The 21248-nt window shown below is 56.2% G+C and overlaps 3 protein-coding genes across 4 annotated transcripts; all 3 read right to left on the bottom strand.

Annotated features, from left to right (window-relative positions):
• Positions 1-277: 277 nt before the first annotated feature.
• EVA1B (eva-1 homolog B) lies at positions 278-837 on the bottom strand (the record flags this gene model as incomplete). Its single annotated transcript, XM_079545946.1, has 2 exons — positions 278-681; positions 771-837. 2 exons carry the CDS (start codon positions 835-837, stop codon positions 278-280), a joined length of 471 nt encoding a protein of 156 aa, XP_079402072.1.
• Positions 838-4357: 3520 nt separating this feature from the next.
• On the bottom strand, positions 4358-14404 carry STK40 (serine/threonine kinase 40; the record flags this gene model as incomplete). Of its 2 annotated transcripts, none has more annotated exons than XM_079546013.1 (10): positions 4358-4576; positions 5289-5373; positions 6198-6317; positions 6588-6732; positions 8749-8864; positions 10624-10676; positions 11437-11664; positions 12661-12804; positions 13257-13342; positions 14290-14404. In XM_079546013.1, the coding sequence occupies 10 exons, from the start codon at positions 14399-14401 to the stop codon at positions 4358-4360; spliced, it is 1308 nt and encodes a 435-aa protein (XP_079402139.1). The 2 variants fall into 2 exon arrangements, with proteins under 2 accessions (XP_079402139.1, XP_079402138.1); XM_079546012.1 differs by having other exon boundaries at positions 13257-13366; positions 14290-14401.
• Positions 14405-20255: 5851 nt separating this feature from the next.
• On the bottom strand, positions 20256-21199 carry LSM10 (LSM10, U7 small nuclear RNA associated). The gene is made up of 2 exons (XM_079545922.1): positions 21189-21199; positions 20256-20855 (listed from the first exon to the last, which is right to left on the bottom strand). Exon 2 carries the CDS (start codon positions 20756-20758, stop codon positions 20387-20389), a length of 372 nt encoding a protein of 123 aa, XP_079402048.1. The 5' UTR covers positions 20759-20855; positions 21189-21199; the 3' UTR covers positions 20256-20386.
• Between the last annotated feature and the right edge of the window lie 49 nt (positions 21200-21248).

The raw sequence follows: 21248 nt of genomic DNA, 5'->3' as shown, positions 1-21248 counted from the left end.
GGAACGAGAGCGGCTCCGAGCCCACCGGGAAACATCCGGAGCCGCGCCGGGCCGGAAAGGCCGAAGACAGCGGGCATGGAAACGGGAATGGGAACCGGGCAGGGGAGCACCGCGCCGGGGGCAGCGCCCACAGCCCTGTCCTCACCCGTGGGGCTGCTCGGCCCCCGCCCGGCTTCGTACCAATGGCTCCAAGTGCATCGCGTCCCACAGCGGCGGGCTGAGGGCGCTCCGAGGTGCCGCCCCGTCCGGCCGGCTTCCCGCTGCCCGCGGCCCCCGCTCAGTAGTAATGCCCGCGGCCCAAAGTGCCGGCGCCCAGCAGGTCGGGCTGCCCGTTGCGCCAGATCTCGCGGATGATCCGCTCCCGCTCCTCCAGGCGCTGCGCCCGCTCCAACTCCTCGGCCGACGCGAAGACGTTGATGGGCGCAGCGCCGTCCCCGGGGCTGTGGCGCTCCAACGGGATCTCGGTCATCGGCAGCAGCGACTCGGAGGCGGCGCGGTCCACCGTGTCCTCCTCTTCATCCTCATCGTCGTCGTCGTCCTCGCTGAGATCGGCGGGGCCGGGCCGCGCCGTGCGCTGTGTGCGGGGCCGGCAGGAGATGCGCAGCAGCAGCAGGCACAGCGTCAGCACCAGCCCGAAGCAGACACCCAGCACGAAGTACAGCCCGAAGCTCTCGGGGTTGGCTGTGGGATTGGAACACCGGGGCTGAGAGGGTGGACGGGAGCTGGGGTGGCCCCGGGGTCCCCGCTCGGGATGCGCCCCTTGTCCTCACCTCGGATGTGCGCATACGCAGCCATGCTGTTGCTCAGCAGCTCCATGTCCTGCTTGCGGCTCTCCATGGCTGCGCTCAGGGCCCCTGGGGACAGCGCACGTGGGGCATCTGGGGGACATGGGGTGAGTGGGGCCCGGTGCTGACCCGGCTGGGCGCTGAGCACACGGTCCCACTCCCACCCCCCTCTGCCCTTCCTGCAGGGCTGGGCAGGATGTGGTTCCTCCAGGACCCGGTGCCAAGCGGATCTGCGGTACCGGGATGGGCCTTCCGCCGTGGGACACAACCCTGAAGGCAGGACGTGGGGCTGAGCACTGAGCAGTGCTGGGTCCTCCTCACCCTGTGCTCCTCGCCCCAGGACTCCCCTGGCTCATCCCAGCGCTCCTCCCAGCTTACCATGAGCTTCGTCTATTTGCCTTGGGGCACGGGGACAAGGACGGGACGAGGGGCAAAGGCCATCGGTGGGATGAGCAGAGGGAGGGACTGGGGCGGGCACTGACCCCGTGCTGCCGTGGGACAAAGTGCTGAACTTCCCCTGGGAAAGGCCTGGGAGGGAGCACCGGGTGTCACAGAGCCACCTTCCCCCGCCCAGCACAGCCCCACGGTCCCCCCAGAATCCCCCCCCCTGCTGCTGGTGTGGGGCTGGGTCCATGCTCTGGGGCCGTGCTATGGGGTGGAGGCGATGCAGTGCTCAGGCCCTGGCAGAAAGAAGCTCTCAATTCCCAGAAACGTCTCCACGGACAGAGGAATGAGGAAAGAAATGCAGAAAATGTGACACATCAGCAGAACCATCCATGGACAGTCCAGTGCTGCATACAGTGGGGCCGGGCAGGATGAGGTGGTGGGGATACCCCATAACAGGGCTGCTGGGGCGCCCAGGAAGGTCCCAGTGCTCTCTGTGCAGAGCAGCCGCCACTGCTGAGCCCCGTAGGGTGGAGAGGCACAGCCCTGCCCTGGGGTCCTGGAGCACAAAACTGCTCTAAGACCACCACAACGCCAGCCCTGAGGCCACTGCCCGCCCAGGGGTCAGGGCCTGTGGCTGCAGTGGCCAAGAGGAAGGGGACAGATGCCCTGAGCCCCCCCAGCAGAGCCACTGGGACAGCCCCACAGCACCCAGCACTGAGCGCTGTGGTCTCCAAGCCGTGTGTCCCCAAGCACGCACTGAGCACCACCCCTGCTGGACCCAAATGCTACGAATTCAGCCTCCCCACATCCCTATGATCTGCATCCCCCAGCACTGAGTTGTAGCCCCAAGCTCTGAACTCCACATCCCCAGGCACGGAGCCCCGCAGCCCCTCAGCGCCGCGTCCCCAAGCACCGAGCGCAGCGTCCTCACTGCCCCCATCCCCAACATCACCCTCCCTGGGTAGGGGACACCACAGAGCCGTTACCTTTGGGGTGGGCAGACACGAGGAGCCCCGCCAGCCCCCAACCCCCCCAGCCCACGCTGCACTCACCGGGACGGCAGCGGAGCCTCCGCACTTTGGCTGTAGAGAGACGAGACAGAAAGGTCTGTTTAGCATTAACGCTGCAGCAACAGGAAATAGTTCGGAGGAGGCTGGCGGTCAGCACTCCCTGCTGGAGCCAATGGCAGCTCCGTCCCGCTCCCATGGGATGCACAGCACAGAGCCTGGCAGCCTTGTCCTGCTCCCAGCCATAGGCCCAGTCCCATCTGCTGCTCAGGGTGCGTTTGGAGGCACCGCTGCACAGCACGGCCGGGACCCCACGCAGCGCTGGAGCTCCCCTGCACACAGCTTTGGGGTTGAGGGGCACCTCCTGTGCTGCTCTATGAGGCTGAGGTTCCCTCCACCATAAACACAGTGAAGCGCCCACCCCTTAAAACTGCTTCTTGCAAGAGCCGAGGCTCTCCTCACCTGCACGTCCCTGCAGCACTGAGCGATGGGACATCAGCCACAAACCACTGCTGTGGGGCCGTCCTGAGCCCCAGGGCTCCCTGCACCCCGTGCTGACCAGACTCTGCCTCTGCCATCGCCATTCTGCTCCACAGCAACGGCACGCACCCCGCTGCTCCTCCCATAGGAGCCCAACAGCGAGGACCCCCAGCCTCGTACCCCCCAGCCCCACGTGGATTGGGGGCCCTACACCCCTATGGGGCACCGCTCCCCCTCGGGGCTCACTGAGCACCTGGCTCTCAGTACCAACTTTTATTGCCGACATGCAGGAGGAGGTTCGATGCAGTACAAAAATAACATCTTTATACAAATGGTTTTTTTTTTTCTTTCTCTTTTTTTTTTTCTCCTTTTCCTTACAATAGGAACCTTTCCCCACAGCGTGCCACGCACCGCTCCCCAGCGCACCACTCGTGTCCTCCCCCCCCCCTCCCCCCATTCCAGTCCACTGTAGCACAGCTGTGATCCCCCGGCGATGGCACTCCGTGTCACAGGCCCCAGAGTATTGCTTTGACTTTGGGAAATGGAAGAGAAACAGGGAGGAGAAGGGAAGGCGGTGGGGCAGGGGACAGATCCGTCAGCTCAATAAATAAGGCGAAGACTCGAAGCTACTGGCTCAGCTGGGGGCTGCGGCGAGGGGAGCAACGCCTGCTGCTCCAGCCACGAGCAGGCAGCAGCCCCACGAGGGGCAAGAGAAGGCAATGCTACACCTGAGCTGCTGCTCACCCCACAGGAGCACACAGAGCTCGGATGGACGATGGGGGGCAGCTCGTTCACATTATAACCCACGTATTAGATCTGTACCACAACCGACGTGTGAAAAGGCTAGGTCAGAATTAATGCAACTTTAACCGCACCTCGGATAAGCTAGAGGAAAAAAAAATAAAGATTAAATTGTGTATTCTTAACGAAACTAAAAGAGCTGGGGAAAGGTGGGGGAGAGGGCGAAGGCCACGCAGGGCTGAGCGCCGTGCAGCCCCCAATCAACCAGGGGCAGGGGGGGGTCTGCACAGCCACGGCCTGCAGTGACAGCTCCCATCCCTGTGCCACCGAGCGAGGGCTGCTGGTGACGGACTGCTGGGTGACGGGGGGCTGTTGGTCCTCCCAGCCACACAGCGGCACCCAGGGCAGTGCAGCAACACCAGGGGGCACGGTGAGAACAGGAAAAGATTCGATGAAGATGGGGAGGGGAGGGAGGGGGGGGGTAGAAAGTGGGAGGCTTCAGGAAATTCTTTCTTTCAAGAAACCCGGATAAATCTAAGCTTATTCAAACCATATGGAGCGAATGCAATCGGCCGACTCTCCATGCTACACAGCCGCAAACTCTCGTGCCAGCAAGCCAGCTTCACCCTGGGAGTCTCCATCCCCACGGGCTTTGCTCGGTCCAGAGAACAGCACGGTTAAAAAGACAAGAGAGGTAGATTACAGTCGTGATTAGAAGCAGATTAGTCACCTAGGCTTCGATTTAAAAAAAAAAACAACAGAGATTCCAGAAGACGCCGAGAGGCCGCTGCTTCCAAAAGGAGCTTCGTGAAAAAAAAGTCTTCTCCGTCCAGAGCGCGTCCCCGAGCAGAGCTCAGAACTGCTACATGATTCTCCGCCGTGGGACACCGGTATTGCTGCTGGGCTGCAGTGTGGGAGCGGGCTGCAGGGCGCGTTCTGCTCCCAGAGGTGTGGAAGCTACTTCCGCAGGTAGCGCTGGGCCAGGATGGCCGCGTCCAGAGGGTTCATGGGCTGCGCGTCGTGGCCCAGGCGGCGCACGGGGGGGATGTTCCCAAACTGCCGCTTCTGCAGGAAGCTCTTGGCCTCGTGCAAAGTGTTCTTCTCCTCGGCCAGGAGCAGCTGCTGCCTCATGTAGTTCTCGAATTCGTACTGTGAGCATTCCTCCGTCACCTTCGCCTGCGGGAGAGGCGGCCGTCAGAGCGCAGCCCTGCTCCCAGAGCTCGCCCTGCACGGCCCTGAGCCCCCGTGGGTTGGTGGCACATGCACACACCAACACAACACACCAACACAACACAACACACCAACACAACACACCAACACAACACAACACACCAACACAACACAACACACCAACACAACACAACACACCAACACAACACAACACACCAACACAACACAACACACCAACACAACACAACACACCAACACAACACAACACACCAACACAACACACCAACACAACACAACACACCAACACAACACACCAACACAACACACCAACACAACACAACACACCAACACAACACACCAACACAACACACCAACACACCACACCAACACAACACACCAACACACCACACCAACACAACACACCAACACACCACACCAACACACCACACCACACCAACACAACACCAACACAACACACCAACACAACACACCAACACAACACACCAACACACCACACATGCCAACACAACACACCAACACACCACACACCAACACAACACCCAACACCCACCAACACAACACCCAACGCACCAACACAACACCCACCAACACAACACCCACCATACACCAACCCACAGACACCAACACCCAACACACACACACACACCAACACACACACACACCAACACACACACACCACACCAACACACTCAGGTACCTCCTGTGGGTGTTCAGGGTTGGCCACCTGGTCGTCGATATCCGGCACCACCTGCAAAGGGCCGCTCAGCGACGACATGGACTGCCTGCAGGGACAGTGCACCATCAGGAACCCGCTGTGCAGCCGTGCTACCTCCCCCCTCCCACCCCCGGGGTTTTGCTTTTTGTTTTTAGACAGGATGTGGAACTGACGCCTCGCATAGGTGGGAGAGAAAACAGCCGCGGCTCCAAAAATCACAGGCTGAGCAGCTGACTCAACAGGCAGAACAAGAACTTGGCCTGGTGTGCTGCTTAGAGCAGACAGGAGGTCACAGGGCTGGGGAGAGGGCTGCACAAATCACACACAGACGGGATGAGTTTCTGCTGGAGCGTCCTGCTGGAACCTCTCTGGCTGTTGGTCCGTGCCAATCCTGGCACCAGATTTATCCTTAAAAGGCCTCTCACCCTGCAGTGTAGTGTGCTCCTCTGCAGCAGTGTCTCCTGCTCTTCTCTTCTTGGAGACCTGCTTGCTTACACTTAGGGGCAGTGCAGAGCCCCTCACAAGCTTACGGGAAGAGCCTAGATTTGGCTGCATGTACGTGTGTGATATTCCTGACCACTCAGATTTAAGAGTCAAATATGGGGTGAGTTGGGGAGCACAGCAACAAAACTGTGCAACTCCACAGAGTGCGGGCTGTGTGACAGCATGGGCTGTGTGACAGCATGGGCTGTGTGACAGCATGGGCTGTGTGACAGCATGGGCTCTGACTGTGCTGGCTACACCCATCAGCAGCCCCCAGAGCTTCACACACAACATTTAATGCTTTTCTGCAGCTCCCACAGCGCATCCTCTGGTGCCCCGTGCTTGGCAGCAGCCTGCTGCCCACAGGTGCTGTAACGCAGCTCAAGGAGCGCATCCTCTGCAACGTACCAGGATGCTATGATGGAGCTGAGGGAATCCAGCACTTCAGAAGCTGTCAGGCGCTGCTGCGGATCCAAGACGAGCAGTTTTCGGATCAAGCACACAGTGTTCTCTGAGACCCGACCATCCCTGGGGAGAGAACGTGCGGTGAGGCCGGGTCTGAGGCGGGCAGCGCCAGCAGCAGGAGGCGTGGGGCAGAGCTATGAGAGCTCTGAGCCAAGAGAGGCAGGATCAACCCGGGGCTGAATCCCCAGCCCTGCAGCACGAAGCCTTCCTCGCTCTTACAGCACATCCCAGCTCTGCTGCTGCTTCCCAACCTGTGGCCTCTGCGCTCGCACCAGCTGTGAGCCTGGGGGGCTGAGCCCACCCGTGGGGGAGGGGGCTGAAGGCGGTACTCACTCAGGGATGGTGTACTCGGCAGCCTTGATTTTGCGGAAGAGCTCCTGAGGTATGCTGTCATAGAAGGGGAACTGGCCATAGAGCATGGTGAAGAGCACGACGCCCAGCGCCCACATGTCGCTGGGTTTGCCACGGTACGGCCGACCTGCAGGGGGGGGAGAGGAGGTGAAAGCACCAGGGTTGGTTACTCTGCAGCACGGGAGGATCACATCCTGGGCTGCTCCACCTTTGGAGGCGTTGCACCCTCATGCAGCAGCACCTGGCACCTCTGGAAGGTGCCAACAGGCAGAGCACAGCTGCCAACCCTTCCTCTCCCAGGAGGGCTTTCCACACACCAACAGCTCTGATGCCATCACAGATGAGAACTCAGGCACCTTTTGCTGCACTGACACCCGGCAGCATTCTTGCAGGGAAGCTGCCCACCCGGCAGCCACGCAGCACTGCTCAAACTGAGCACACAGCACATCAGCCAACAGAAGCCAGTGTGAGGCTCAGAACTTGAACTCCAGCGCTGCACCGCAGCATAGGATGGAGGGAACGGCTTCCTCTGAGTCACGCAGTGAGTCACTGCTGCAGCATTTGTTATTTGTACTAATTATTCTCCGCTTTATACGCTCAAAAAAAGGCACCTCTCCCTCCTCCCCCAGCTTTTCCTGCGGTGACATTTCGGCAGCCATAAAACACAAGCCATCTCTTCGCAGAAGACAGCTTCTCCCAGCAACTAAAACAATGATTAATTCTCCAGGCCTTTCAGCTTCCCCTTGCCCAGGAGTATTAGCAACACAGACAGAGGGATGCTCAGATTCTGCAGATGGTGAAGCCTGAGATGTCCCCAAGTAACTTCTGCCTCCAGAGGGAATTTGCAGACTGAGCCACTCTGGGGCAGTTTTGAGGGATACAGGAGCCCCACAGCAATTGCACAGAGGCCATTCAAAGCACCAGCACAAGCCATCAGATGCAGCCTGGCTGCTGACAGCAGGCCAGCAGGACTGCGTGGTACCCCAGGCTGGCAGGAAGGAGCAGCTCTGTGCACCCTTCAGACACCCTCCAGCTGAGCAGCAACCGCTCCAAACTCCTGCAAAGCAGTTGGCTTGCATCACCCATCTGGTTCCAGGGGCCTCAGGATATCCTGCAGAACAGGAAAGGTCTGCAAAAAGCATGAATTCCATCTCCCTGTCAGCCTCTGCCTCCCTTCCTGGCCTAGGAGGAGAAGGGAAGCAGCCTCAGACCTGCCTGGCAGATGGTGATGGAAGAGCTCAGTTGCGTTGGCTTCTGCTGCCTGTAAACCTGAGCGTGAATTTACTGGGGTGGCCTACTGGGCCTTGCACACTGAGCAGAAAAGACCAGCTCCCTGTGAGGGTATCTCTATATAGGACTGCTTGGGAGATTGCAGTCTGGTAAGGGATGACTCAAATCTTCTGCAGAGGTGCTCTCAGTGCTCAAGAGAAAGAATGGCAGGGATTCTGTGAGGGCAGCTGCCCTGCACTGCAGACTGGCACAGGAACGCTGGCTGCTGGTGTTCAGGTTTTAGGCAGTTTCCCATCCTAACACGTGAGGCTCTACAGACAGACAGCTCCAAACAAAAGCAATTCTATCTGCAGTCAGTGGGAAGACTCCACAATGTGAGCTAATGCTTAGTAACCAGAGTCTACACAAAGAGAAACTTCTAACACGCGGCCCCAGCTGTAAACGCAGCCACCAACACCACAGGTCAGCTCAGCTGGAGGAGAGCAAACCCAGAAGCCCAGTGCCTGCTTGAGCCACTGCTCAGCTACAGGCAGCACACAGCCAGCAGGGCAGATCTTACTGCCTACAGAACCTGCTGCAGCAGCTGAACAGGAACCCCATCTGCTGCTGGAAGTTCCAGGCACTGAAAACAGTTAAACGCCATCAGGGAAAGCTGCTTTCCCTCTCCTGAGGAGCAGACAAGCTGCAGGCCAAGGACAACGCTGCCCTGATCATTTTATTTTTAAGCAACTCCTCGCAGTCAGCCCAGCAGCTGCCCACAGGGTCAGCAGATCCCTGCAGGGAACACGGAGCTGCTGCAGCACCTGCAGCTCAGGGATCAGCTGCCCTCACAGCAGGATTAAGAGGCACAGAAAGCGGAAGATGCGTTAAAGCAGGGCTGTGAAAGCGGCAGCACGAAGGACACGACGCCTACCGCTGAGCACATCGGGGCTGATGTAGGCAGGGCTCCCCCGCTGGTCCTTCAGAAGGTCATCCTCACTCACCAGGTGCTTCCCCAGGCAGAAGTTCGTTATGGTTATCCGATGAGTCCTGGGAAGAAGCAGAGGGATGGGTGAACAAGGAGCACGTGTGATGGGCCCCAGGAAGCCTCCTGCACTGTGAGCACGGGGTTGGCAGCAGCAGATAATATGATTTTCAAGGGAAGGTGAACTCGTTCTGGGATGACCACCACGTTTCAACTTCCACGTCACTCAGTTTGGCTCTTAACGCACAACTCACTGGACTGAGCAGAAAAGCTGCCTTCTTGAAAAAGACACCGACTTCTGTGTTCTTGAGCAATATCACACCATGGGAATCGACAAGCATGAATGAAGTCAGTCAAAATACCCAAGAAGCACTCCCAACAAATCTAACAGACAAATGAAATAAAACCAAGCGTGGGTTGCCAACAGAGAGCTGATTATTAAGGCGGACAGACTTGTTTCAGGAGTGCAAGAAGCCAGAAGAGCTCCCTGGCTGAACAGCAACGTGGCATTTGGGAAAGGCTGACTTAGAAGACCAGCTGTTCTGAAGGACACTGAGGTGTTCAGGGCTGCTTCCTTTCTTTCAGTGCCTCAGATGTGACCTTCTCCCATCCTTCCAGACCGCTCACTGCTTCGCAGCCTGCAGCTCTTCCTCACCACAGCTGACGTGCAGCTCTGCCTGCAGGTATCTGCACTGCATGCTCTGCCTGCAGCAGGAGGGCAGCTCTGCAGGGATCCTTTATGAAGCACCCTTTACCTGCCTGCTCCTAGCAAGGAGGCATCAAACAAGCAAGCAGAAGAGATTTTTCTTGAAGTATAGTAGCTATATAAAAAAAAATCTCAATGTGGAGGCAACCCCTCGTGGGGTGGGGAGAGCAACAAGTTCAACCTCGGTAGGCAAAACCTGCTTGCTTTCAAACAGTATTAGGGAGGAGAAAAAGAGCAAAGCAAGCTGCAAACAGGATCCACTTGCTTCCTACAGACCGGGAGCCTGAGGACCCAAAGCCTTCCAAGCTTTTATTCATTCCACAGTTAAAAAAAAAAGAGTGCGAAAAGAGGGATTCCACTCATTCCTAAGGCGAGTGCAAAATATTTAGCCAGTAATGTAATGCTGAAGAACACAGCAACGTATCTGAAGTGGAACCAGCTTGCCAGCCGAGCAACTGCACAAATAAGAGACACAAAGCTGCAAGGAGCAGCCAGCAGTGCAGCCCAGCCCGGCCGCATCCCGCTGGCACTGCGGCTGTGTCCCATGGGTGCATCGCTGTGCTGTGCTGAGCCTTGCACCAAGCAGCTGATGGGAACAAGGAAGCCACTTCAAGAGCACGTCCAGACAGAAGAACTTTGTTTAGATAAGTAAATATTTTGCTGCTAGCAAAAACACAGCAGCAGAGCAGCCAGAGGTTGAACAGCGCTGTGATTACAGTGCAGACTGCAGCGCTGGGAATTCCTGCAGCACGATGGGAAGTGAATGACACCAACAGAACCATCTCACATGTTTCAGTTCCTTCTTTTTTGTAAGAACCATTTCCCTCACAGGTTTCTGGATTACTACCAAACCTGGCTTTCAGAAGCCAGAATCCAGCAGGAAATGCTGACAAGAGGTCACCAAGTGTTACACAGACAGAACTGCCTGCATCAGGCTCGATTCATTGCTGGAGATTAGCTTATCTAACTCTGAACTGGATCTGCATTTTCCTGCAGCTCCTTTCCAAGTCCCTCAGCCTTCTCACAGCACGCTCTCAATCTGCAATGCCTCCAGCTCTGTTCCTACAAAACATCTGCTTCAGGGTAGGAACCACAAAGGGGCTCTCCAGCACACTTACCTTTTGTTTAGCACCATGTTTCCTAGTTTCAAGTCTCTGTGCACAATATTTTTCTGAAAAATACATAATTGTGTAACATGAGCAAAGGCTTTTTGGTCTGAATTTGATGCTTACATAAAAGCACTCAGCATCTTTTTTTTTTTATTTGAAATGAGGCCGTCTTCTTTCTCAGAGTACAAAAATACAGGTGGGGAACACTCACCTTCTCAGGCAATTTCTTCTAGATGTAAAGGAAGGAAGGCAGAGCTGGCTCTAATATACAGCAGAACACTGAGTGACAGCTATGTTAAAAGAACCACAACACCTGAAGTCGTCCCAGTATAAATGCATGACACCAAGAAGCTTGGAACACCCAGGCTTAAAGATGGAAGCTCCTTTCCATAGGGTCCAACAGCAGCAGAATCTATTCTTGCTGCAGGAACTCACAGTAGATAGATGGAAAACTCAACCTGAGCTTTTAGCTCAGCAGAAGCAATTCTTACAGTCAGATGCATCGTGCTTCCAAGGGAAACAGCCTGAAGTGCCTCCTGCAGCCCATCAGTCTCTGCTCTCCTCCTCAACCACCACCTTTCTGGGATCACAGCTCACCTGAGCTGCCCTGAGCCCAGCTGGCCCTTCTCCATGCTACATCATCACTGGAAACCAAAGGAGAGGGGAAGCTCCCATGGCCTGGGGCCCGAGGGCTGACACAGAACGCAGCCACTGACACACAGCTCCAACCTTTCCAACCTTCCCACCGCCCACAAGAGGAAGTTTTAAGATACCTAACATGGGAAAATCAAGTCTTCCAGCCCTGAAAGGGAAAGCTCTCACCTTATGTAATGCTTCCACCACTCGTACCACATCATAAAATATCACGACCGTCTCTCGCTCACTGAGCCTCTTCTCCTTAATGACGTAGTGCTGCAGATTGATCAGATCTGCTGTTTTGTCACTGAAATCATGAGCACAGAGGCAGTCTAACACGAGGCAAATGCGCTTCTTCATTTTTCTGACCATTCTGTTGGCTTCCAGATCTTCTATAATTTCGCAAGCTCGGTCCTGCAGGGAGGCAAACACATGAGCAATGGTTCAGGCAGCTATCAGACAGAGCACCAGAAAATAAATACAGGCTGATCCCAGAATAAGTGGAAGCAATTACAGGGCTTGATCTTGGTCCCAAGTGGGGATTTCAGAGAGATGATGCACGATCTCTGCTAGGAGAAGCCAGAGAAAGTCTGTGCTCTTTGCTCACACGTGTACAGCAGTACTGACAGCGAGACATGCAGCTTCAGGTAAAACCTAAACAAAGCCTGTGGCAGCTCAGACTGAACACTCCGGATCATTAATAAGCAGAAAAATTAGCAGATCCTTCGTAACACTAAGCAGGACACAACCAAATTGCACGTTTCCTTTATTTAAGATACAGCACAGACAGCCTGGAGTGAAAAGTCTGTTGGCAAAACGTAACCAGCACGCAAAGCAACACCAGCATCCCAGTGGTAACTCCAATCCACGAGCAGCCCTGAAGGTGGTAGCAGCACGTTCACTCACTGGGGATGCTGATCAGCACACCCAGTGGTTCATTTTAACACACCAAAACAGCTCCTTGGCACCTTACTCCTTCTTACCAGCCATCATAAAGCAGCAGAGAGACCAGAAAACACAACCTCCGTTCTGAAGGGCGCTCTGTGAGCACGAGTTAATTTGCAGGGAGTTAATAAAGCAGGGAGGCAGCCCATAAATGTCATCACACCAGGCTGACAGGCTCCAGGTGCACTATGACAGCAGTCACTGTCAAACCCTGAGTATCAGAGGGCGTGCTGAGCACCTCCAGCTGTCCTCACACTTCCCAAATCCCAACCCTGTTATGTCACACTTCACAGCCCAAAGGCCCTGCCACAAACGTGCTTGTTTGAAGCAGCGCTGAGGAACCTCGGTGTGCTGGGAACTCTGTGCACCACAAGAGGGTCAGCACCAACTGCACAACACACAAAAGCAGCTCGAGGCAGCAGCAATGGCCAGCACTGCCCTGAGCTGCACAGTGACCAGCTGTACCTGGAAGAGCCCATGGTGATGAACCACTCCTTCCTGATTGTGGAGCAGGGAAAGGAGAGAATACTCCGTGTGCAGCAGCATCTTGCCCTGTCGTTCTTCCTGTGTTTCTATTCCTTTATCCCCCCTTTCTTCTAAGGTGAGAATCTTCAGGGAAAGGGAAAAAAAGACTTTTACAACTCCCAGCAGAAAAATAAAAAAGAAATGCCCCCAAAACTCTCTCACATTTCAAGTAATCACGTGGATACTTAACATTGGGTGCAATTACGCTGGTATCTGTGCACTTGAGACAAGCCTGTCTGAATTAAGAGCTGCACAGAACGCATAGCATGAGCCTGAATAACACAAAAGAGGCTCATGTGGTTTCTGCCAATACCCCAAGAGGCCCTTCCTGCTTTGGTGCAGCATAGGAGACCATTGGGAGAGCACTGCAGAGCCTCAGCTCAGAGCTAAACCCGAGCCCAGAGCGATGCCTGCAGAGCTGCCCTGCTGAGGGTTTCAGCAGCCAATTCCCTCTGCTCAGCCTGCACCACACTGCACCAAGCACTGTCATGGGAGCAAGAGTCAGAGAAGAGCTGGAGCCCCTGCACTTTGCTTACCTTTAGCTGATAGAAGTCATCTGTCCCATCCTTCCTTGCCAAACACTGAACAATACTTGGCACAGGGGAGTTACCTAAACGTGGACCTAACAGCACAAAGCAAAAACAGACTTGTTTTCCTCAAGCAGCAATGACTAATTCAGGGTTACATCAGTATCCAAGTGTCACACAGTTTACGTTAGCTTAAATCAAGCTCCTTTTTCTCAGGACACCAAGAGTCCTTCTGCAAACCACGATCTAAGGACAGCAATGAAACCACTGTGGACAGTGCTTTAAGTTGTCAACTGCAGAACCATTAAGCAAAGAAGAAAAGTCACACATAGCACAGCTATGCTGTGGAATTCCCATTTCTGCATGCCTGAACCACACGACTTTTACATCATACTCCAACAACACCCCTGGCAACTGCTGCTACCACTCCTCCCAACCCAACCACCAGCTCTGCAGGGCTCTCAGGCACATGCATCACTCCACGCTGCAAGTTAAAATGAACAGAGGACACTGTGTCAAGTCAGCTAGCTGACTGCTGCTGGTTTCCAGCTGAAAATCCATCATTTTTTAGCACTTTGTGCAACTAGTTCCAAACCAGCAACTGCTCTAGCAGCTCTCAAAGCCAGCAGAGCAGCCTTGCCCAGGCATACATCCCCTGTAACAGTCACTGTGTTCTTGAGCTGCCTGATAGCACGTTTCAGGCAAGCTGGGTTAAACCCATCCCCAGAGCTCTGACCAAAAAGCTTCCTGAAGTTGCTTTTAAACAAACTTTAAGAACGTAGTGTAAAAAAGCAAAAAAAATAAAAATTAGGAGCAAGGGTTCCAGTTTATCTTCAAAGACAGACGTGCCTTGCTGTGCTGGTGCCACACGGGTCCCTGCCTGACTGGCTACAGAAGCCCCACGACTGCTGCCCTGTGATGCCAAGGGAGCTGCCCAGCTGTGAGGCACCAAGTTACAGCTCTGCTTTGCCTTCTGCTTTCAGTTTTGCCATCAGCAGCAATCAGCTGAAAACGAAAGATGAAGAAAACCCCCTCTGCTTACCCAGTATGAAAGGGCCTGCTCTCTTGGCATTATTTCCAGAGATCCCTGTACAAAGAGCTTTTGCCTTAGTGGATGTTTCCCCAGCTCCTCTGTCTGATGCTCGCCGCTTCATCCTTGGCTCTTGGAAGAGAGAAAAGATCACAGTTTGATGAGCGACCGAGTTCATTTCCTTCTGCTATCCCTTATTTCACATGGCAAGGCTTTTGCTTACTGATGTGCTGCCCTGCCTACTCATCCTTCTGCAAAGGAAACAAACAAAACAAACCCAAAAAAAAACCCAGCAACCAACCAACACGGCTCATTTACTGATAGGGCTGGAGGCTGGATGCACACTGAAGGTACAAATCAGCTCCGTTATTCAAAGCAACTTCTTCTAGAACAGAGGTTTGAGACATGGTGGGAATAAGTGAAAATAACGAGATCTTGCTCGACAGCAAAAACCCAGGTCTGTCAATTCACACATTCCAAACCAATGCTGCAGTTACCCTTTGCATGGGTGCCTCCTTCTGATTCAACCCAGGGAGTTCTGTGCATTCATTCTCAGAGAGGTGGGGGGAGAGGAGGAGGAACTGAGCCCAGATTCATTTCCTTCCCCTGAGCAAAGTCCCAGCCAAGCCCTGCTGAGCTCCCTACAAGCTCACTGCCGACCAAATATTTTGCCTCACACTTGGTTAAAAAAAGTCCCCGAGTTTCACCAAGGAAGAGAGTGACAAATCACCACGCTGAGGGAAGCTGAGGGAAGCCGGGCCGTTCGCCCTCCGGCAGCTCCACCCTTTGTGTGCACACAGCAGTGATCTCATCGCATCAATTAGGGAGCAGCATCTGTCACCAAGGTCAGAGATAGCAGCAAAGATAAGGTGAGAAATCCATCCTCCAGCGGATTTACAGCCCCGCGCCGTCGGGTTCCACCACAAGTTTGGATCTTTGAGCAAGAAATCTCCTCCCTGCTCCCCATCACCCCCAGCCCGGTGCTCCTCACAGCCCTGTGAGAATTTCAAGCTACAGCAGGGCAGATTCAGGCTGGACATCAGGAAGAATTACTTTTCAGAAAGGGTGGTCAGGCACTGCAATGGATGCCCAGGGAGGTGGTGGAGTCACTGACCCTGGGGGTGTTCAAGGAGAGACTGGATGTGGTGTTGAGGGACATGGTTCAGTGGGAACTGTTGGTAACAGCTGAACGGTTGGACTGGATGAGCTTGGAGGTCTTTTCCAACCTTGGTGATTCTATGATTCTATGATCCTCTGCTCTCTGCTGGCAACGTGTGAGTAAGATTTCCACTGGAGAAACCCCACTGCACAGAAACTCTGAGATAAGGAGTGTTGTGCAACGGGAGCCGGGTAGGAAGCTCTGGTGCAAACAGTGTTAGGGTAAACAAAATAATTGGAGGACTCACGTCGTTCAGCATCAACTGTGTCTTCACTCTTCTCCCAAACTAGGTTTTCCAGCGTCTCAGCAGACAGGAGTCCTCACCTCGGAGAAGCCTGGCTGGTTGGAAGGTCGAGGGCTCTGCAACATGGAATGAGATGCACCTGATGCTGTGGGCACAGCTGTGCTCCTGTATCGCCCTCCCTGCCTGCGGGAGGGACAGAGCTGTGACAGAGCCTTCATTGCTGGGAGGAATTGCTAAACCACCACAGGAGTTGATTCTTAAAGTTTGGACTTGAACAGAATAACGTTGGGAAAAGGCTGAGAATGATACATTGAGTTTTACAAATCCTCACTGCAAGTGGGTTCCTCTTCACAACCAACGGTCAGCACTACCTACCAGCTCACACCGTCCCACCAAAAGGATAAATTTAGGACTGAAATCTGATGCTCCAGAACCAGGCCTACACCATCTACACCCCCCCAGGCACACCAGCCCACAGAACCCAAAGGGCTCCGGGGGTCCCAGCAGGCACAAAGCACACAGTGCTTTCAGTGAAGGTCACGGGGCAAAGGAAGAGCACTGGGGCAGCTGCTGTGAGAGAGCAGAGCTGTTCCCTTTCCTGCACGTTGTGTAATCCTGATTAGAGCAGGGAAACTGGTCAAAGGGCCACGGCTTCGTTGTGCAAGATCCTGCTGTGCTGCAGCAGGCTGGTGTGGGGCTGGAAGGAGTGCTCTGAGCCAGGGTGGAAGGCACTGGATGCAGAAGCCATAAATGCAGAGCAGGAGGTTCCCAGCTGCTGCTTTCTGCCCACAAATCCATCTCATCCTGAGCTGCACTGATACGAAGCTCTCACTTCAAGGGGCTCCCCTGCCTGAAACACGTGCTACACAAAGCTGGTGCTGCACAGACACAAACTGCATCCTGCAAGAAGCAGCTCCACAAAAGTCCAGGCTCAGGATTGCTCCAGGCTGTGAGTGGAGACACCTCAGGGCAGGAGCAGCACGCTGGGACCCAGCTGCCCATTGCCCCACAGCTCCAAGCACAGTAAGGGATCCCAGCACGCTGAATTCCCCCTCAGACACTATGGGCACGGAGCAAACAGGCAGCACCAATCCTGCTGCAACGGAGCGATCCCAACACAGAGATGTGCTGCATGGAGGAGCAGCTCTGTGCCCATGGCAGCCTCACACTGCTGGGCTTTCCCAGCTCTTACCACTGCAAAAAACAAAACAAACCCAACCCATTTCAACCCCAGCAAAATCCATCTCAACACAGCACAACCAAAAGTCCACCAAAGAGCCAGAAGGAGATCCCTCCCAGCAGCACCATGGATGCTCACACGGTGATTCCCCACCCCCCCACAGTGCAGGAACTGCTCACAGCCCCGCTCCACCATCTGTGACACCAGCAGGCTCAGACTGTGAGGCTGCAACAGGAACACAGGAATTCATCAATGACTTCTGGTGCAGTGCATGCATCAAAACCTTACTGGGGAAGTGCATTTAGAGCTTCCTACCGCATCGTGACTTCGACAGAACTGTTAATCAAATGAATTTTAGAGGTCCAGATCTAATGTCTTTTCATTAGGTAGCTTAAGGAAATTGTCTAATTCCTGAACTGCCACGCAATGTTCCAGCGCCCAGCACAGCAACAAAGGAAAGCAAGTGGAGGAGGGCTGCCCTGTGCATCTCAGAGCAAGGAACAAGCAGGTCCTGCAGTCCTCCGTTAATAGCAGGAGCTGAAAAAATAGTACCTTTGGGGTGTGAACAGGATTACTCAGCACCGCAGAAACTAGTTAAGGAACTGGAACAGCTGACACAACCTCAGCCGTGCTTTCTGCTGCTTTATCTCACAGGGGCACAAAGTGGGTTTGTCTGTGCTTACAATTTCTGGGGGGATGAGGGAATCCCAAAGGCCGCGGAGCAGTGCTACCGAGGAGCTGATCTCTGCAAGGAAGGAAATGGGGTGACAGAGGGGAGATGGGACAGAGCTGGGGCAGTGGCAGATAACAGAGCCCAGCAGCGTCTGTTGGACAGCTTTGGGTTTTTTGGGAGCCTAACACTGCAACATTTGGTACAGAGCCGGAAAGAGCACCAAAAGCTATGGAAGTTTAGCAGTTCTGCAATAGGAATACAAAGAATTAAAGAAAAAAATCCTCTGGATGACTCAGAGCCAGCAGTACAACCAAACCGTGTGCTGTGCCGTGAGCCCTTCCGGGAAGAGCCGCCTTCTCCAGAGCACACAGCAGCCCTGAGTCACTGATTTCTTGGAAATCCAGAGCCCAGTGAGCTCCTTCCCCCTGCACCAAGTGAGCTCCAGGAAGGCACAGAGCCGGACTCACTGCACCCCAACCACAGCACTCAGAGCCCCGGGTGCAGGCAGTGCTGGGGACGCACCACCGCCCTGCAGTGCCACTTCCATGGGCAGAACCGCACAGGGAGAGGAAATCCCTTCCCAGCCCCAGCAGGGAGTTCCAAAGCGCAGGATTCCAGCGCCGTGACCACGAGCTGGCAGCAGGCTGGGCTGCTCCAAACCCTTCTGATGCATCAACACGAGGGCTCGCCAAGGACTCACGGCTGGGAGTTCCCTGCTGGGTTACACAAACACCGATTCCAGCTTCATCCCTTCACCCAGCAGCGCGGCCACGTCCCTGTGCAGCCCCACGTCCTGGGTGCAGGGGGGAGAGGCGCGTTGCTCTGGGGATTATTTTCGTTTACAGCTGACGTTGCTAGGTGCACAGCCATCCATCAGCACAGCAGGACTTTCCTCACACACACACACACACACACACACACCAGCGTGTGACTCACACGTGCTGACACTTTTACAGCAAGGTGTGGCTGCTGCTAACAATGCCCCACTCATCAGCCCCAACGAGATAGGGAGAAACACAGACGTCACCCACACGGGTGAATCCTACCACCACGTGAACGTTACTATTGCTTGCAGCGTGAAAGTACATTGATGGATGGTGTAAGTCAAGAAAAAAAAAAGAGGAAAAAAAAGCACGTTGGTAACCAAACTGGGCTATTTCATATCGAAAGTGACAGCAGCCGGGCACGATCCCAATCCGAATGAGAGCAGTGCAGGAATGCAGAGCAGCACTGAGCCTCTAAGTTCAGCGCTCAGCTCCACAGGCTGAGCACAGCTCGGGCAGAACCTGCAGGGCTGTCCTTCAATGGCTGCATTAAGTGCCTACAGGGCACCTCTGGGAGGCTTCAGGAGGAGACGATTCTGTAATGCCCCGGGGATTAGAAGCAGCCCCTCCTGGAAGCAGTAATGAGCTCTGAGGTCTTTTCCAACCTTAACGATTCTGCGATCTGGCTTTCGCACACCGCCTGCCGCTGCTGCGCGGAGCTTTCATAGGGACCGACAGCTCAGCGAGGGGACGGGCAGCGCTAAGGGACACTGCGCTGAAAACGGTCGAGAAAAGGTTTCGATAGCAAGAAAAAGTCACCGCAGCACTGAGCGCAACCACGGCGCGGAGCTCAGGCGGCTCTGAGACCCCCGGGCCACCCTCCAAGCGGAGCCGCACGGCGGCACGGAGCTGCGGAACGGCCGTGCGGAGCTGCGACGAGCCCCTGTGGAGCCGATCGCACCGCCGGCCCCACCCGCACCGGCAGACCCAGACCCAGACCCGGGGCTGTGACCCCCGCCCCACGCTTCTCCTCCGGCCTCGCAGCGGAGCCGCCGTGCCCACGCGCCGTTCCCGGTCCCTGCCCCAACGATACCGCCGGGCCGCTCATCCCCCTCACGCAGCCGCCGCGCGACCCCGCGCCCGCCCCACCACTCACCCATGGCCCCGGGGCCGGCGCGGCCGCTCCCCGCAGCCCCGCGCGGCCTCCGCTCCGCTCCGCGGCGGCCACCTGACAGCGGAAGTGACGCACGGCCCGGCCCGGCCCCGCCCCAACGGCGTCGCTCCGCCTCCTGGCTGCCGGACCGCCTCCACGCAGGAACGGCGGCGCTGATTGGGCAGCGGGACAGAAGCCGGCCGTGATTGGCAGCGACAAAGGCCTCATGGGAGGCGAGTCCTGATTGGCTGTTGCGCGGAGGAGAGAAGTGGAGATTGATTGGCCGATGCGCAATGACTCTCTCCGCTGATTGGCGCCTGCTCTGCCGGCGCATTGGTGGGCAGGTGGGAACTTACGGAGCGCTGCCATTGGAAGAAAAAAGCGTGCGTTCGCCGCAAGCCCCGCCCCGCCCACCCGCACATGCGCACTGCCCCACCGCTATGGCAACCGCGGATGGCCGCATCGTTCCGTGCGTGGTCCACTGGCCAGAGCCGGTGCGAGGGCAGCCGGGAGGCTCGGCTCCATGATGCCTGCAGGGCCAACAGCCCTGCGAATGGGGATGAAGAACAGGAACAGGGCTGGGTGGCAGCCCTGAGCAAAGCACCTCTTTTCCCCCCGCCCCGCTGCCTGCCCACAGCCCAGGTTTACCCCTGCACTGCCCTCTCCCTCCCCAGGATCAGGCCCGTGGCTCCCTGCAGCAGCCGGGTCCCAGGGACAGGGGGGCACAGTCCTGCAGAAGAGGCTACAGCCAAGGATCACTGCAGAGCCAGGCATTGTGGCCAAAAGGGCTTTGTTTGAAAGCTGAAAAACCGTAAGAAGAGGGATAGAAGAGGAGCTGCCAGTTGCACAGGGATGGAGCCGAAGATCACCGACCCTTTGAAGTTGGGTTGTTCATTAAAGAAAAACTCGGGTGTCCCACCAAGGAGGCAGCGGGGCTCATTTGTGCTTGGCACGAGGGAACTCCCTCCTGCCCTTGTCGCGGCCCCCGAAGTAGCGCACGCGGTGGATGGCCTGCAGCTGCCGCTCGATGGTGGCCCTGATGTCCACCTGGTCGGGGATGTGCACGTAGCGCACGTTCCTGCCGGCCACGAAGATCTCGTCCAGCTGTGACACCACGCCTCGCCTGTCTGTGAAGGTCACCTGGGCCAGGCGCATGTTCATGAAGGCGTCCACGTTGGCCACCCGTCCCGTGGCCGTGCTCTCATCACGGAGATCCACGGTGGTGACGTGGCCGTGCAGGCCCTGCAGCAGGATGACCAGGCTGTTCTCGGCGATGGTGCGCTCCTTGACTGAATGGCTGACCTCCATGGCGCGGCTGTGGCAGATGAACGGAGGGAGATGCTGCGCTGTGCCCCACCAGCACCTCGACCTCCAGGACTGGGCACCAGCACGTGCTTCAGTGCAGCTGTGGAAGCATGGCACGCTCGTGTACGCACACACCAGCCTGGCAGTTCCACCAGCCCGGCAGTTCCACCAGCCCTCTACACACGGGGGCACACGCTGCCTCCTCCCCGTGCACACGGAGTGCTCATTACCTCCCTCCCTTCGCATCCCGCGGTGCTCGCTGCTCCCTTCCCTCGCATAACCACCTGCGCGCTGCCCTCGCATCCCCCATCCCGCCTTCTGCACTCCCACCCCGCACACTCAGTTCTCCCATCCAAGCCGCACGCATCCCCGCACCCGCAGCGTTTGCAGCCCCCTCCCTCCGCACATCCCCATCCCCCCCAAGCCCGCTCACCGCCCGGTCCGGCAGCAGGAAGGGGCGGCCCCGCCTGCGCGCTGCCCCGCTCCGTCCCGC

Source organism: Tetrao urogallus (genome assembly GCF_951394365.1).
Source record: "Tetrao urogallus genome assembly, chromosome: 23".
Taxonomy (NCBI): domain Eukaryota; kingdom Metazoa; phylum Chordata; class Aves; order Galliformes; family Phasianidae; genus Tetrao; species Tetrao urogallus.
The sequence above is the reverse complement of the archived record's forward strand: the minus strand, read 5'-3'. Positions and strand labels throughout refer to the sequence as shown.

Bases quoted from the DNA above. Each gene is read 5' to 3' on its own strand.
- LSM10 (XM_079545922.1), bottom strand. From the start codon at position 20,758: ATGGAGGTCAGCCATTCAGTCAAGGAGCGCACCATCGCCGAGAACAGC.